The sequence below is a fragment of the Takifugu flavidus genome, chromosome 1 (assembly GCF_003711565.1).
Source record: "Takifugu flavidus isolate HTHZ2018 chromosome 1, ASM371156v2, whole genome shotgun sequence".
In the NCBI taxonomy this organism is placed as follows: domain Eukaryota; kingdom Metazoa; phylum Chordata; class Actinopteri; order Tetraodontiformes; family Tetraodontidae; genus Takifugu; species Takifugu flavidus.
Window position 1 is genome coordinate 8,297,382 of NC_079520.1, and position 15,401 is coordinate 8,312,782.

Genomic DNA, 15,401 nt, shown 5'->3' on the forward strand with positions numbered 1-15,401 from the left:
CTATGCTGTCACGTTGAATGATGGGGGTTTAACACTTCTGACTGTCTCCTGCTGATTCCAACTATCTAAACAACAGTCATGTCAAGGAAGGGTCAACTGACCTTTATTACACTTGCTAATGATTCTACCATTCCTAACTTCTAAAGTACTTCTAACAGAAACATATGGTACAACACATGGTAACAAGATAAACACAATTCTCTTCAAAGTCAGAGCTTGAATTTTTATATCTGTTTATTTCTGTATTTATTTATTTGGAAAAGCGTCTTCTTCAGCAGATGACACCCTCGACAACCGCCTATGGCGACTGTACCAAACGCCGAACCTGAATTTATACCCTTAAGACATGAAATAAGTGGTTATGTCAATAAAATATTGGGAAAGTGAAATTATTGTGCCGATGCCGACTTTAAACACACGGTGGCAGTAAATGAGGATTGTAGATGAAGTTAGACACCAACGAAGATGAATAAGGACAGGGCTAATCGTTGTTATTGATCTCTGCGTCTTCCTCTGACAGCGAGAAGGAGAAGACCACAGAAAACAACATGCGCTCCCTTTTAGGACTCATATGTGTTATCGTTGCAGCAAGTTTTTATTTATATTCGCTGTCTTTGTACCTTCCTGCTGGACCACGAAGGCGACCTCTTAACGCTGCGGACAGGGACCATGTGGGAGCAGAATCTGATCATCCTACTGACACCTCTGAGGAACCCAGCAGGTTTTTACTTTTACACAAGCTACTGACACATTTGACATTTTTGCATCACTTAAAGAAAAAGGTGTGTTGTGCTCCAACCACGACCCCTACATCGTCACAAATTACAGTTATTTCTTTCTACACTTACGGTAGTCAATAAGACCATTTTCTTTGAACTTCACAATAAGTGTCTGTACAGGTTTTAGCTTGCAAACTAGGTGTATAATTGCTAACTTGGTGTCTAATTCCGTGTGTTTAAATGGGTATGTGTCATTGCTGTCTATACTTTACACTGCCATTTCCAGTGTGACACTTTTATCCACATGCATGACTTTATTTTGGCTGTTTCTGCAGGTTGAAGTTTCCAGCAGACTTGGAGGAGCTGAGGGAGCTTGCCGAGCTGCTGCAGTTTTACAAGACGCAGCACAGCACATATGTTCTGCTGCTCTTTTGTAGTGCATATCTCTACAAGCAGTCTTTCGCCATTCCTGGATCCTCATTCCTGGTATGGTAAAAATAGTTTCAAATTGTCTCTGAGGCCTGTGGATACTGACTTGTCTTAGATGCATGTTTTACAGGACACGCAGGTCTCTTCTTTATAAATATACAAACAGATCAGACATTAAAGAGATGCCAATCCAATTTCTGTGTAGCTGTTTGTGGCAGTTTTCCCTTTTCAGTCATTCAATCTGCACATTCACACAGCACAACTCCCGTCACCCAGTGACTCCACTTTAAGCAACTCTTAGATTGCATTTCTATCAATAGATTTATTAGATCTCAACACCAGCCTTCATTACTGCCCAAACAACAATAGCATCCTGTTACGTTTGTCATTTTACAGAACATTCTAGCTGGAGCTATATTTGGACCGTATGAAGGACTGCTGCTCGCCTGCGTGCTCACGACTTTGGGTGCCACTATGTGCTACCTCCTGTCCCAGGCCTTTGGAAAACAATATATTGTTAACCTCTTCCCCGATAAAGTTTCCATGTTACAGAGGAAGGTAAATGTGACAAAAGCGCTAATATGATTCTTGCCGCCTATGTGTTTAGTGCCGAACTTGCTCCGGTATTTTCATACATGCAGGTTGCACCATGTTTCTTATATCTTCCAGGTCGAAGACAACCAGGATTGTTTGTTTTTCTTTCTGCTTTTCCTGAGGTTCTTCCCCATGACTCCCAACTGGTTTCTCAACATGTCTGCTCCTATCGTCAACATCCCCATCACATTCTTCTTTTGCTCTGTCTTCATTGGTGAGCACATTAAGACCACCTGATTGGTAGATGGGCTGTTACAGCGCTGAATATGAATTATTAGCCACCCAGAATACATGTACAGTAGGAAAAGCAAAAAAGGACAGGTGGTAAACCTTTCTTCACCTGTTTTTGGCAGGGCTGCTTCCGTACAACTTCATCTGCGTCCAGACAGGTGTCATGCTCTCTGAGGTGTCATCGCTTGACGACTTGGTCTCGTGGGAGCGTCTTTTGCAGCTGCTAGGCATCGCCTGCATGGCTCTGGTACCCAGTGCTCTTATTCGCCGCTTCAGTCAGAGGCGTCTCAAACTGGATGTTAGGTCAACGAACGGGCTCACAGAGAAGAAGGTCCAGTGATCATTTCTGGGAATACTGGAATACTCCCTTTTTATCTGCCCTGATGCCCCATGCTTGGTGTCTCTTTATATGAACTGTGTGCACGCGTGTGACATCGTGCCTTTTAACTGATTTTAACTGGTATTTTACGTCTTTAGAGCCGTTTCGAGGGGGGAAGATTTTTTTTAAAAAAGAGAACTGAAACTGCTGTTTAAATCCAGATGTTTTCCTGGTTGCAGTGTTGGTATCTCTGTGTCTCGATTTCTGTGTGTGCTGTATTTGTGGGAAAGTACAGCAGTGATGGAGGGAGGTGAGGATTGGACAGAAGCTTTCCTCTGCCGACTTTAATACAGTATCTGAGCTGCTGTTTTAAGCCATGTTGTTAAACTTCTACCTCCAGCGGGGACTTGAGGGAAGGTTGATGCAACAGCCTTCCCATCTGTGGTGGCTGGCTGGTTGAAATGATTGTGATTTTAATCATCCCTGTTTACTGCCGTTTATACTACACACTTGATGTTTTCGCTTGTTTGACAATCATGTTTTTCAGTTGCTTTTAAGTCCTGGATGAAGACTGCTGTGGGTCTCTATCCAAAACTAAGCCTTACTGTTTCTTTAATATCCTGATGTTTGTATTTTCTTTTCACCAACTGTAACTCACTAGCAGGAGGTTAGTGGCACGAGCTCAATGCTAATCTGAATAGATCACCATGGTAACTGGAACTTGTAAAGTTTTCCAGAGGTTATCAGAATTGGCCTTTCTTTTATTCAATTTCTGATGATATTCTTCTGAGTTATCACCTCTGAGCTGTTAAACATTCATGGGTGATGTTCTTCTCAATAGCTGCAAGTCTGTTTGCCCTGAATCCTGACAAAAACACTACAGTTCAACGCTGTTGGTGTGGCAGTTGTGATTAGAAAGTGTATTTGTACTCGCTGATTTTTGCATCCTTTTGATATTCGAATTGTGAGGATTGCATATTAATGTTGGGGCCAAGTGTGATTATCAACCTCTGACAGTGATTCCACCAGCACTCTGTAAAAGTGTTGGTCCTCTTCATTGAGGAAGTGGAAGGGAAAAAAAGAATAAAACAGTTTTTCCCCAAATATTCTTTATTGCTCAGTTCCAGGTTGCTCAGCAATACAGTTCACTCACAGCTCAAAACAACAGTGTGACCGGTACCAGAAGACATCGATCCAACATGTGTATATGAAGACTGGATCCAATGTCCCACCAGCAAACAGTTACTGATTACTTTGAGGTGTTCGGGACCTTTTTTGGCCCTCAGGAAATTTTGAGACGGGGAGGTGTGGGGCCATAAGAAAACAGGTCCGGTGCCATAAGAAGTCTAAAATGTAGTGGATCTCCTACATCAGTCTCATGCAATACTTTGTGATTTTTCATGAAACATCAAGACCAGAAAAACGACACCACTGTGATTCTACCCTCACCCAGGTCCGACTTGTACTAGATTCTTCCTCGTATAATCTGTCAGTTTAAAATGATTGTTGAATTCATCCCCAAAGACGGAGTCATTTATTTGCTGTTTGCAGTCCAGATTCCCAACGTAAGGTGATTGGTAGTGATCTAAAGGAATGAAGATTAAAACAAGGTTCCCAGCTAATGCTCCAGACTACAGTACATATTAATATCAGTGTAACTGACAAGGAAACCGGATTGATGGAAGAATTTAAGAGGAGCCTAAAACATCCGACCAGCACTGTGATGTGACTAACAGCACAATACATCAGTGATGTGTATAAATAACTGCGGCATTCTGGTACTGAATATTAATGTAACAACAGCTCACAAAGCCTAGTAACACCAATCCTTGATGAAAACATGTGATAATCAAAAAAAACCCAACCAAACTTGTCTCTACAAGCCTCGGGCTGACAGACGCCAAAGTGAAATCAAACAAACTGGAAGAAAGCCTGCACTAACTGCACGAGAGGGAAAGAGACGGGGAGCCCTCTGTGACGCGACCAGAGACCCTCGACCTCTGCTGACCAGCGCTGGGTGACAAGCTCCTGCTGCCCCACAGTGAAGACCACCACAACGACGCCAAGGTGACCGTCGCGTCTGCTGAGCTGCTCTCACTGAGGTACTGTACTGGCTGTCTGTGGGGGGGGGGCTCTTCCTCAAGCAGCCTCAGGCATTGTGTGAGTTCGATAGACCTTATAAGTTAACTGGTCCGTGTTCGTGGGGACACAACTACATCTGTCCTGACAAAAGCTGGAGACAGCAGAGGATTAACGGTCACTGGGCTGTATGTAGGTTAAAAGGTTGGTCATTTTGAGAGGTACGGCAAAAGAAATCTGCGGAAAACACCAATTACAGGTCACTAAACCTTTCTGATAACAGAGGAGCAGACAGCCTGATTACAAAAAAACATGTGAGACACGATTGTTTACAGAGATACACCGATGTTGTCGTGCCAGTTCCACTCTAAACACTACACAGAAGACAAAGGTTGTTCCCCACGTTCCAGAGTCCTAACTGGATTTTTGCAGCTTTGTCTTGTCTTGAAATGAACCCCAGAGTGTGCTATTGTCAGAGCTGGTAAATTGAATTGTTAGAAAATTCTTTCTCAAGTGAACAAACTTCATTTAAAAAAAAAAAAGAATCAAACAATCCTGGAGGTACAGTTGGTTAGTTTCTAACAACTGGATTTTTTTTTTGTTGATTTTTTTTTAAATTGTTTTGTTCAGTTTAGGGTATTTTTCTTCTTTTTTTAATCAGAAAGGTGAAATCAGTACACAACATACACATTCAGAACCTCTTCGGGCATGTACGTACCCCCTCTTCATTCCTACCTAGCAACAAGAACAAAAACAACAACTTTGAAAGTCAATTACTTGATTGAAAAGGTCGGCCCAGGCCACAATAGTCGACTACGGGTTAAAAAGGTTCACTAGTGGGCTGGAACTCAAGTATTTAGAGATTACTGCTGACATTTTCTCTTGTTCTTTTTTTTTTGTTGTTGTAGTTTTCATTAAAAAGTAAAACGCTCAAAATGATCTGTCAACAAGGCATAAAAAATTGGGATTAGAGGAAATGAAAGGTTGGATTGAGGTACCCTGAAGCCTGAGGTAGATCACAATACTGACATGCGCACTGTTCACATCCTGATTAAAGTTAACGCGGTGGTTCACTTCACTGTTTTCCTATTTTTTTCAGGTTTTTATTTCATAGTCTAGGTTCAAGAAAAATAAACGCTTCCCTTCAAAATAATATGGCAGTGTCCCACTGAGGAAAAAAGAAAAGGACTTATTTGTTTGTTTTTTTTAATCAATAGCTCTCATCACAAAATAGGAAAAAATAGATTCATAAATATTACTTTCTCTGTTTATGTATATATATCTTTATATATACACACACACACACACTCTCTCACACTCACAAGCACGCATACAAACTCATGGAGGAAGCTGTGCATATTGGCAATAACCCTACATTTGGAAGATGCAGCAAATGGGTGAAAGGTGACAAAATTAAGGCAGCAAGCTTCCATGGTTTCCAATGTGAAGCACAAAAAAGGGGCAGCTGGATCTGCGTCTCCAGCCAGGTCGCAACAGGTAGCCACACAACCACATGAGCGACAATGTCGGCCTGGATGCCATGGAGACGGGGGTGTGACAAAGGCTGCGTGTCGTACATTCACGGCTGTCACGCCGTTTAAGCTAGCTTCCCAACAGGACAGGTTCAAGCCCGCACGAAGCCCCCAGGGAGGGACGACGTGCTCCTCACTTCCTCTCCACACACCATGCACCTGCACTCCTACTGACACACCCCTGCTCCGTTCTGGGCCCTCTTCCATTGGCATTTTGTGCTGCTTTTGTGATTTCATGGGAAATTAAAACATGGCGTTTTTAATAATGTGTTGGGCTGTTTTTAAACATTTGACGTTAGACAATATCTGAACCCAGGGGGAAGAAACGCCTTTAGCAACTTCCTTACAATATATTATTATTTTTTTACACAATACACAGGGACGAGCACAGATGTCGACTAACGTGCGGCATGGACGCGTAATCCACCATTTATCCGGGGAAGGGGGGGGGGGAATGATCCCTCTTTTGTATTTAAAAGGCTAAAAGAAGAATAGAAGATGTTTTATAACATGATACCAGAGGAGATTATGATGCAACAAAGCAGAAAAGGTCAGAGAAAAAGTAAAAGAATGGTGGGGGGGGGTTCTTTTGCAATGGCACACACAGGCTTGTTAGACAGACTTATATTAACAGAGGGAGGGTTTAAATCTTTTTGCGAGTTTAGCGGCCTATAATGTGAGTAAAAACAAACTTTCTGTTGTTTTTTTTTGTTTTTTTTAAAAAGGCTACACAGAGTTGTACATTTTGATCCAAAATTTTAAAAAATAACAGTGCACACTCTCAACACATGTCAATGTACTCCTCTACTGTATTAATACTGCCAAGGATCTGATTAAGTCTTGTGAGAGAAGGCGTCCATTGCCACTCGTCTCCTTTTGACCTGAAATGTCAGGTCAATTGCATACTCTCGTGTTAATACAGTTACTCTTTCCATTTTTTCCATTATGTTATTTCAGGGAGACAAGGGTAATACACAAATTCCTCATTAACTTTTAACTGTCAAGACACCTGTTTCCACCATTATTTTATATTTTTTGTTGGTTTCGGTCTCTTTTATGGTTATGATACCAGTGCGGCTTCTCCTACTCTGTCTCCTCTCACAGGGCTGACAGTGCACACAAACGAAACGCCCTCAGCCTTTGGCTCTCACATGTTTTCCCCAAAATGAAGTTCTTTGGTTTGTACTGGTGCTGCTGGTCTGCCCTGCACGTCCCCCCTGGCTTCGGCCTTTTTCTGGGTAGGTCTCTGTCCGTTCGGGGAGGGCTACATTCATTGGCTGGTGCCTGCTGAAGCCGCCCTGCTGGTCACTTGGAGTGTTGCGGTGACACGGCGGCACCCTGCTGGTGCTTCTGTTCCTGCTGTTTGACCTGCTGAATGATCTCCCGAATCTTCCTCTGTGCAGTCTGTTTGAGCAGAACCAGAGGCAACGTGAGACAGAATAAAGCTCCATAAAGCAGGATCAATTCTTTCCCCATAAGAGTTTATCATTTGCAACTTTTAAATCGTTGTTGCTTTGTCAGTCATTAAAGAGTGATTATTAAGCACCTGGTTGGCAAAAAAATGCCCGCAGATTTTCACGACAACCTCATTTTTTTCGTCCGGAGTTTGGTCCCGCGGTACGATGACCTCAGCGCTCGTGAGGCTCTGCAGCTCGTTCACCTGAGGACAAAAAGACTCGTCAGAGGCTTCAAATTACTCCTCTACTCCTCACTTTCAGAGACAGAGTATCAAATTATAGTAAACCGAAACAGTCCTGAATAAAACAAAGTCAACCAGGCGCTCTTTGGCCTAGAGTTATTCACTTAAGAACCAAAAAATCAATAAAAAAATCACTTGTATCACAGTAAAACATCCAAGTGCCACTTTTGAACATGAAAGTATTGTCGTTAATCTAAGAGGCATAAATGTTTGACTTCCAGCCTTGACACTAATTGAGTAACTTTCAAATCGCAGCTCACCGTCTTGCCACCTTTGCCGATGACTCTGCCAGCTGCAGTGGAGGGAACCTTGATGTGCGTCTCCAGCCGTACTTCCTCCTTCCCCGTGAAAATGTTCTCCTCCTTCAGCTTCCCAAATATCCGACCTTGGGCCTGGAATAAAGAGGAGGGAATGAGGCAAGGAGAGACTGGGGAAAATAGAGAGACAGTGATCCAGTGCTTTTTACTATATGGTATAAAATGATGAATAATCGATCATAATCAATCACTTCATATTACAATATTTCCTTTAGAAATTACCTTAAACTGAGCCTCTGGTGTCCCAGTAATGATAACCATCCTCTCAGTAGCATCTGGCATTTCAGCTGGGGCAATCTGACACACACACACACACACACGTTATTGGGGTAATTAAAGACAGCATTCCTGATTTTCATTATAAATGTTTGTCAAGAGGAAGTACTGGTCCAGCAAGAATGGCTCTTTCGCCCGAATAAAATCGCATTTGTTTGCTCACGCGGTCGGCACTGGAAATCTCACCTTGATAGACGCACCAGCGAAATGGGCAAGTTGTTTGATGTGCTGACCCTTCTTTCCGATCAGGGCCCCGACAGCCTGAGTTGGAATAAAAAGGTAGGCAACCTCTTGCTCTTGAGCCTGATAAAAGCAACATAAAAATAATCAATCGCTGAACTTTATAAGATGCATCCCAAAAGTTGGTTTGAAGAGCCCTGATCTACGGACATCAGTGCAGCTTCTAGGAAGACATACCGCGTGCTGGTGGGGGATGGCACTTGCTGGAGGGACCCCGTACAAGCTGCTGAGATGTGAGGAGTGACCCTGGAACCAGAGCGAGAGTCAGACCCATCGAGCCGTGACACCACATGCACATATACAATTCATGCTTTCCTTTTTATGGTTCACCTTTATTTATCTATTAATTTAGAGGGAACTCTGAGTGAATCACACCCCCGCTTCCTTAACCATGGAGCACGCACGCACATTCTCACACGCTGTCTCACACCGTTCCAGCTTGACCTCATCAGGCAGTGAGTGGAGACTTTGTTTTTACAGATCAACTGACTCATCTGGGGGAATTCTGCTGCCTCCACACAGCACACAACATCGTGGGGAAAGACATTTGTTTGCTTTATAAGTGTGAAATAATCATGGCGTCTCTACGCTGGCAGTGTAAACCCCACAGTCGGGGGTAGTCTGAGCCACATCGTATTCCAATGGTAAGAATGCAGATATCGTGACAAACAGCCACACTCAACAGGTATAAATCAACATAGTCCCCTGGCAGACAGCGTGTGCATGCGAGTTAGAACCCCCGCCGCAACATTTTCAAATCTTCAGTCGAGCTGAATGTGCATCTTTTCCAAAGATGAATACAAATGCAGAGCATACGCACTAAGAAAGGATTGTATCCTGCTGGTCCCACAGGTGGCATGGTGCTGCGAGGCCCAGCGGCTGGGGAGAGCACTGGCAGGGTGGAGGAGAAGATTCCGAGTGCATTCAGGTTCAGGCCTGGGATGAGGCTGGTTTGCTGCTGGGGAGAGGAGATTTAGATCATGGAGATTTAAAAAAAGGTTCAAGACTAAAACTTCTGCTATCTAGAGGGTGTTTTTTTTTAATTAAAATTGTTACATCACTCAGTTCTTCTCATTGATCCATTACAGTACTTTTTGAATTTAAAAGGACCTTTTTAAAATGACATTGCACGTCATCTGGTTTGACTCCCTTCATGTAATATCCGCCATGTTGCACTAGATGGCCCTCATCACTTGCTGTGGAGTCAGTACTCCCCCTGACAGGTGCCAGAGCTGTTCACACCCATCAGAGAAATCCAAGCAAAGGATGCACGGCACCTTTTTATAGGCCCAGAATTATTAGGATGTGTTCATGAGGAAAAAGAAAGGCAGAAGCAGGGATCTCAGGTCTCTGACAGTCCATCGACTGTCTGCTTAAAATCGGCGCCCTGACTGCAGCGGCTTTATCAGCATCACTATAATGCAAAGGGAAGGGTGCAGTGTGCGCTATCGTCGCTATCTCCTCCCTTCCAGAGTTTGACCTCTGCACTGCAGCACTAGTGATGTCATCAGAGCAGTGTGAAAGAGGAGCGAGGTGAGAGCTGGCGGCCTGCAGTTATCAGATGCATGCTGGGAAACGTGGTGCGTTACAGAAAGAACACAGACCAACGCAGCAGGAAAGTGAGTGTGAGTCATAGAGGAACATACAAACACAGGCCCGCTGAGCTCAAACAAGCTCCTCACCAATGAGCTGCTCTCTGATCGTTTACCGTTATCCATTAGCGAGCGGATGCTTTAGTGATGCTGCTGCTAATATAATGAATGGGGAGGGAACGCCCTCCCGCTGTTGATAGCACTCCTCTCCCGACATTCACCTGTCAGCCTGAGTCAACCACGGAGTGTCTGAGAAGCCTGCTGATGGATAACCTTCAAGTTCAGCTTACATTTATAGCAGCTATGTCGTTTTCGTAGGCTTCCCTCAGCTTCTTCATGATCTCCACCTCGGCGTTGCAGCACGCCTCCAGGCTTCCCTTCACTGTGATGGTCCTCTCATTGTTGTAAATGTTTAAGTCCTGTAACCTGCAAGGAAGATCTCACACACACACGCACACACAGACACACACAAGCACACACACGCACACACACACAAACACGCGCGCACACATATATACAGACAAACATACACATTAGTGATATGCATAAGTAACTACGCAAATCATTTTCTGGTCTGCAGATGTGACTAACATTAAAAAATAAGACTATCTAATTCAAAATAAGCCACCTCTCAGATATAAGCAACAAATATCGTCAAAATTAGCATTTTTAGATTTTTCCCATAATAATGTGTAAAAGCGTCCTCTCATTAGATATCAACTTGTTTCCAAACAAACACGACAGACATTTATTATTCATTATATTGACACACGGTTTAAAGAAGCCTGGAGTCATTTGTGTTCAAGGTAAAATGCTACAAATGTCACCATTTACATTTAACAGTAGACTTTGGCTCATGTTGAAATGTCTTTTTCAGCCCTTTCAGGGTATCAAATTACAAATAGGAGGGGCTTTTGTCTGCATTTGGGTGGGGTTTTTAAAGGCCTACTCACCTGCATAGTCAACAGCACATTGCATGTGATTATTCTGCTCAGCTCTCTAATGTCTCCATAATAGGAGCTGTTTTTGCCCTCTCACTTATTTACTGGTTTCACTTTCACGCCATCAGAGAAAGTGGTGACACACCATTCTGTTTTATTGAATTAACTCAGTAAACAAAATTATGAATATTCTACTCAAGACAGTAATTTCCTCTCATTAGATTAATACATTATATTTTATTCTATTTCCCTCAATAAATATGGAACTCATTACAGCAGATTAAAACACTAAGCGTAGCTTAAATGTTGACCTCTACCGATCTGGAATTCCTTTATTCTAGAAATCATTCCAATCGGTGAGTAAGTCGTCTGTGTCACATGGTAATATGATGTTGCACGCAGTTTTGTACTGTGTTTCGTATCAGCATTTGTTGGTTATTAATCTAAAGGAACCAATCAAAAATTATGTCGCAAAAAGAGTAACAGCCAAGTGTTTTAATACAGACTAATAAGTGTAAAAACTGAGAGTCCGGAACTATTTACGTGACTTGTGTCAGAAAGGATGCTGCAGCCTTTGTGACTGATGCGTACTGTACTTGTGGTGTAAAAAGATTGCTGACTTTGTTTGTGTCCATAATGTTACAACACTCCCGCGGTGGTTCGTAAAATGCCACCGCACTGTTCGGCTTTTAGTTTACAATAAAACTTGAAAAGTTCAGTTCAAATTTCCACACGACTCTTCTCTCATTCTCTCCAATTGTTTGAGGCTCATTTGATACACAAAAAAAATCAGTAGCCAGAAATGAGCAAAGGTTGTTGAGCACAATCTATGAAATGGGCTGTGCCCCCACCCCTGATATGCCTTTCATGAGGCGATGCAGCAGTGACCAACTCTTTACCAACCTTTTTATCAACCACGTGCTGCTAATGAGCAGGGGAGAAAGGTGTGGCACAGTGACAGAAACATCTGCACGTCGCGTAATAAAACTGAGGGATCACAGCTCATGCGTGTGGGAAGGAGAAGTCAGGAGCTGGGACTTACGAGGAGATGGTAATCTTGGTCCCTGTCTCCTCCTCGATCTTCTTCAGGTTGCGGCCCTGCTTTCCAATCAGCCGGCCTATGTAGTTGTTGCTAGCGATGATCTTCAGAGGGATGTCTTCCATCCTACACCAACAAACACACGTAGTTTTGGTTACATGATGAAAGAGGTTCTCCCGAGTGGTACTTTTGTTGCTATTATCTGAAGAAAAGTGCTTCTAGCTATGTGAATCCAACAGAGAATAAAAGAGGACGTATTGACTTAAAGGCACTTTTAAATACATACTAGTAATGTGTGTATATTAGCATAACATTCAAGATTAAATTCAGAACTTGCACACGACATTGTAAATGTTGAATTAGAAAGCACCACTGTTTCAGAATTCACACGCACCAGCATTTATCATCCAATCAGGAGTAAAGTATCCAATGGTGCAGTGGAGACCACAGCGTTGTCTTTTTGACAAATTAACTTGCAAGTTAGTAACCTTATAACTGTCAGACCATTTTTCTGCCACGCATGTGGCGTCCAGCCTTGCAGGCTAATGTATAGAGCTACTGGATCTTTTCCCACAGTACATTACAACAAAGAGAAATATTGTTTTTGTTGAAAATCAAAGGTAGATGGATGAGAAGAGTGTAAAAGGTGCAGTGTGTTGTTAAACGTCTCAACCATGTTGGCCTGTTTCCTTAAGGCTAAGCTGTCATCACGTGTTAGCCTTTGTGTCAGGTGTACCGTAGCTGGTGGTGAGTGGTCTCAACGGCTCCACGGCGAGATTAAAAGATGTGCAGGCAGGTTAAAGGATAAGATTACAGCCATGTGGACATTCAGGTTAAGCTCGGCGTGAGTGCATACATGTTCAGCAGTTTTACAGACACATGTGGGAACGCTCAAACATGTCGACTCACGCCTTGGTCTCATTGGCCTCTTTCTGCATGATTTCCATGATCATACGACAGGCGGCGGAGCAGCCCTCGGGGGTCGAGTGGATGGTGATGGGCTTCTCTGCGGCACCTGCATTCTCTTTTCGATGGATGTCCACCCTGGCAGGCAAAAACAAACACAATGAGTCGATTACCTGGAAGCTTAAACGCCATGGTAGATAAAACCGGCCAACAAAAACATGCCAAGAGACAGCGGCTTACTTGGACTGTGTCTGCTTGGTGACATTCTTGATGGTGAGGCCCTCCTTGCCGATGATGGCTCCCACATACTGAGTAGGCACGATGATGCGTAGGTCCTGTTGTGTTGTGCGCGGAGCACCAAATTCTCCCGAGGGCCCGGGCTGTGAGGCACCTTGATTCCGTGACAATCGACCTCCGCGTCTTGTGCGGGGAGCCTGATCGGGCGGAGCAGCGTCCATGTCTGCAATATACGACACCTTGAAAGAGTAGTCGTCAAACTGGTGTCCCGTTAACTTCTCGATGGCTCTGGGGATTGATAATACAGTATATTTAGAAAACATCACAATGGAGCATCGCACTTGGTGCACAGCTGCGCCGACATGTGTGCGACTTACTCTTTAGCTTCCTCCTTTGTTGAGTATGTCACATTCACCACCGCCGTTTCCGTATCGGTGTTCACTGCAAGGATGACAGAGGGAAAAAGAGAAACAGGAGACACGGTGAGTAGAGGTGTGCAGGTACGAGGCCGGTCGCTTCTGTTGCCGCAGGTGAGACGTGTTCAGGTTTCTGTGGTGATCCACAGAGGCTAATCTATACCAGCCGCACCACACTGGCAGTCCTCCAGACACCACTGGTTTCTCTGCAGGCTTGTACAGCTACAGTTCAAACACAAAGAAATCCACCACTGCAGCACGCAACTATTAACACTGAGGTGAATTCATTAATCCCTGATTAAGACATTGCATAATTTAAAAGGAATAGTATTCAGGTTTGGAACAATAAAGCACTGGCGTGAGCTTGATTATCGCTTGACTGTGTGGCAATTTCTGTGTGACAGACCCTGGCGTCTCACTGTGGTCTCTTGTACTCTGCACAAAAAGACAGATGAGGCAACAATGAGGCATCAAAATATTTTTAAAAATTCTGAAAGAAGGCCTTATTTAATCATTCAATACATGTTGTAATTGAGCTGAATCAAACAGGCTGGCTAATTGTACTGATTATATTGAGATTTTAAGATGATATAATCAATAATCCTCAATCTCTTCTATTTTCTAACTATAACCATGTGCTTGGACACAGGCTGAATGGGCAGTAGCCCGAGCAGCTGTGTCCGTTTCTGCCACGAAGACAGAGATCCACTGGATCTATTCATATAATATCAGGTAACCGTGGCAGTGACAGAAAAATTAATACAGCGTGTCCAATACCAGAGAGACAGCAACTAATATAATAGTCCAGAGCATGTTAATTAAAGATACAGCTGACATAAAATTGTTGACAGTCGTTGAAATATTTACGGGGGGGGTTTCCATGTGCAGGACACAGAAAAAAATATGACAGCTTAAAAATCAGAGCAGATGTGTCACACTGGAGTTAAGGGCTAGTGAAGAAGAGACCTATGCTGAGTCAAAGTGGTGAGGACAAATGAATAATAAATGTGGACTTAAAGGATCAGAACAATTTATACAATAAGGAAAAATCCAATTAAGGGGAAACACTTGTTGCTTTCTCCTACAGCAGCTGGTTTTTTCTTAATTCAACAATCAACAACAGCTGGAAATCTCTGATAAATTAGAATAAAATGTAACTTCAATAGTAGAGAATTGCAGACATGTAAAATCAACTCAAACAGCCAATAAATCTGGATCAAATGCTGATACGCACGGTCCAATTGGGGCTTTATTTAATGTTTAATATTTTACTAGTTGGGTTTCATTTTCCTCAGCTCGTCACATTAGACGCTGCAGACGGCGTCTCGGTGAAAACAAAGCCCGCAGAGGTGCACGCTGACCCGCAGGTGAGTAAGGGTTAATCTCCGACGAGAGTGCCCGTCTGGCTTAGCGAGGACGAGTGGGCGGGGCCTGGCGTGGTGCCTGGCCCCGGTGCTGACAGCCAGCTCTGCCCCCGCCCCCCACGCCAGACAGCCTTCGCCATGCCACACAAGGACCTGGGACTCCTCCAAACACTCACCCCGTAACCAGAGCGCACGGACGCCAGCGGACAGACGCGACAGGCGGAAGGGAAGTTGGGATGGGCACACAAAAGGAGGGGGGGGCAGGGGGCAGGGGGGCAGATACACGAGGCGGCTGGCTGTAATGTGCTGCTGGTACCTCCTACAGATAGTTGCGCTGTTATAACAGCAGACTCTGGGAAACTCTTGAATGAGCAGCGCACGTGTGTGTGTGTGTGTGTCTGTGTGTGAGCAGTGTGTGTGTGTGTTTCCCTGGATACTCTTTTAGCACCTGTCATCAATACAGTGGGTGGT

At 43.8% G+C, this 15,401-nt stretch overlaps 2 protein-coding genes across 5 annotated transcripts in view; one reads left to right on the forward strand and one right to left on the reverse strand.

The window, feature by feature from the left end:
* The first annotated feature begins 441 nt into the window (after positions 1–441).
* tmem41aa (transmembrane protein 41aa) lies at positions 442–3,396 on the forward strand. The gene is made up of 5 exons (XM_057029142.1): positions 442–721; positions 1,055–1,205; positions 1,545–1,706; positions 1,818–1,956; positions 2,096–3,396. The coding sequence occupies exons 1-5, from the start codon at positions 549–551 to the stop codon at positions 2,311–2,313; spliced, it is 843 nt and encodes a 280-aa protein (XP_056885122.1). The 5' UTR covers positions 442–548; the 3' UTR covers positions 2,314–3,396.
* Positions 3,385–15,401, reverse strand: part of igf2bp2a (insulin-like growth factor 2 mRNA binding protein 2a) — a 33,644-nt gene continuing 21,627 nt past the window's right edge. For 2 of the 4 annotated variants that reach the window (XM_057029110.1, XM_057029124.1), the window contains exons 5-16: positions 13,528–13,591; positions 13,154–13,438; positions 12,917–13,051; positions 12,011–12,133; positions 10,318–10,453; positions 9,256–9,393; positions 8,613–8,681; positions 8,382–8,498; positions 8,142–8,216; positions 7,863–7,994; positions 7,450–7,563; positions 3,385–7,307 (exon numbers count right to left, since the gene is read on the reverse strand). In XM_057029110.1, the coding sequence (XP_056885090.1) occupies positions 7,209–7,307; positions 7,450–7,563; positions 7,863–7,994; positions 8,142–8,216; positions 8,382–8,498; positions 8,613–8,681; positions 9,256–9,393; positions 10,318–10,453; positions 12,011–12,133; positions 12,917–13,051; positions 13,154–13,438; positions 13,528–13,591 (1,487 nt within the window). In that variant the 3' untranslated portion in view covers positions 3,385–7,208. Of the gene's footprint in view, positions 7,308–7,449; positions 7,564–7,862; positions 8,030–8,141; positions 8,217–8,381; positions 8,499–8,612; positions 8,682–9,255; positions 9,394–10,317; positions 10,454–12,010; positions 12,134–12,916; positions 13,052–13,153; positions 13,439–13,527; positions 13,592–15,401 lie in introns of all 4 variants that reach the window. The other 2 variants (XR_008949977.1, XM_057029113.1) reach the window with 2 other exon arrangements.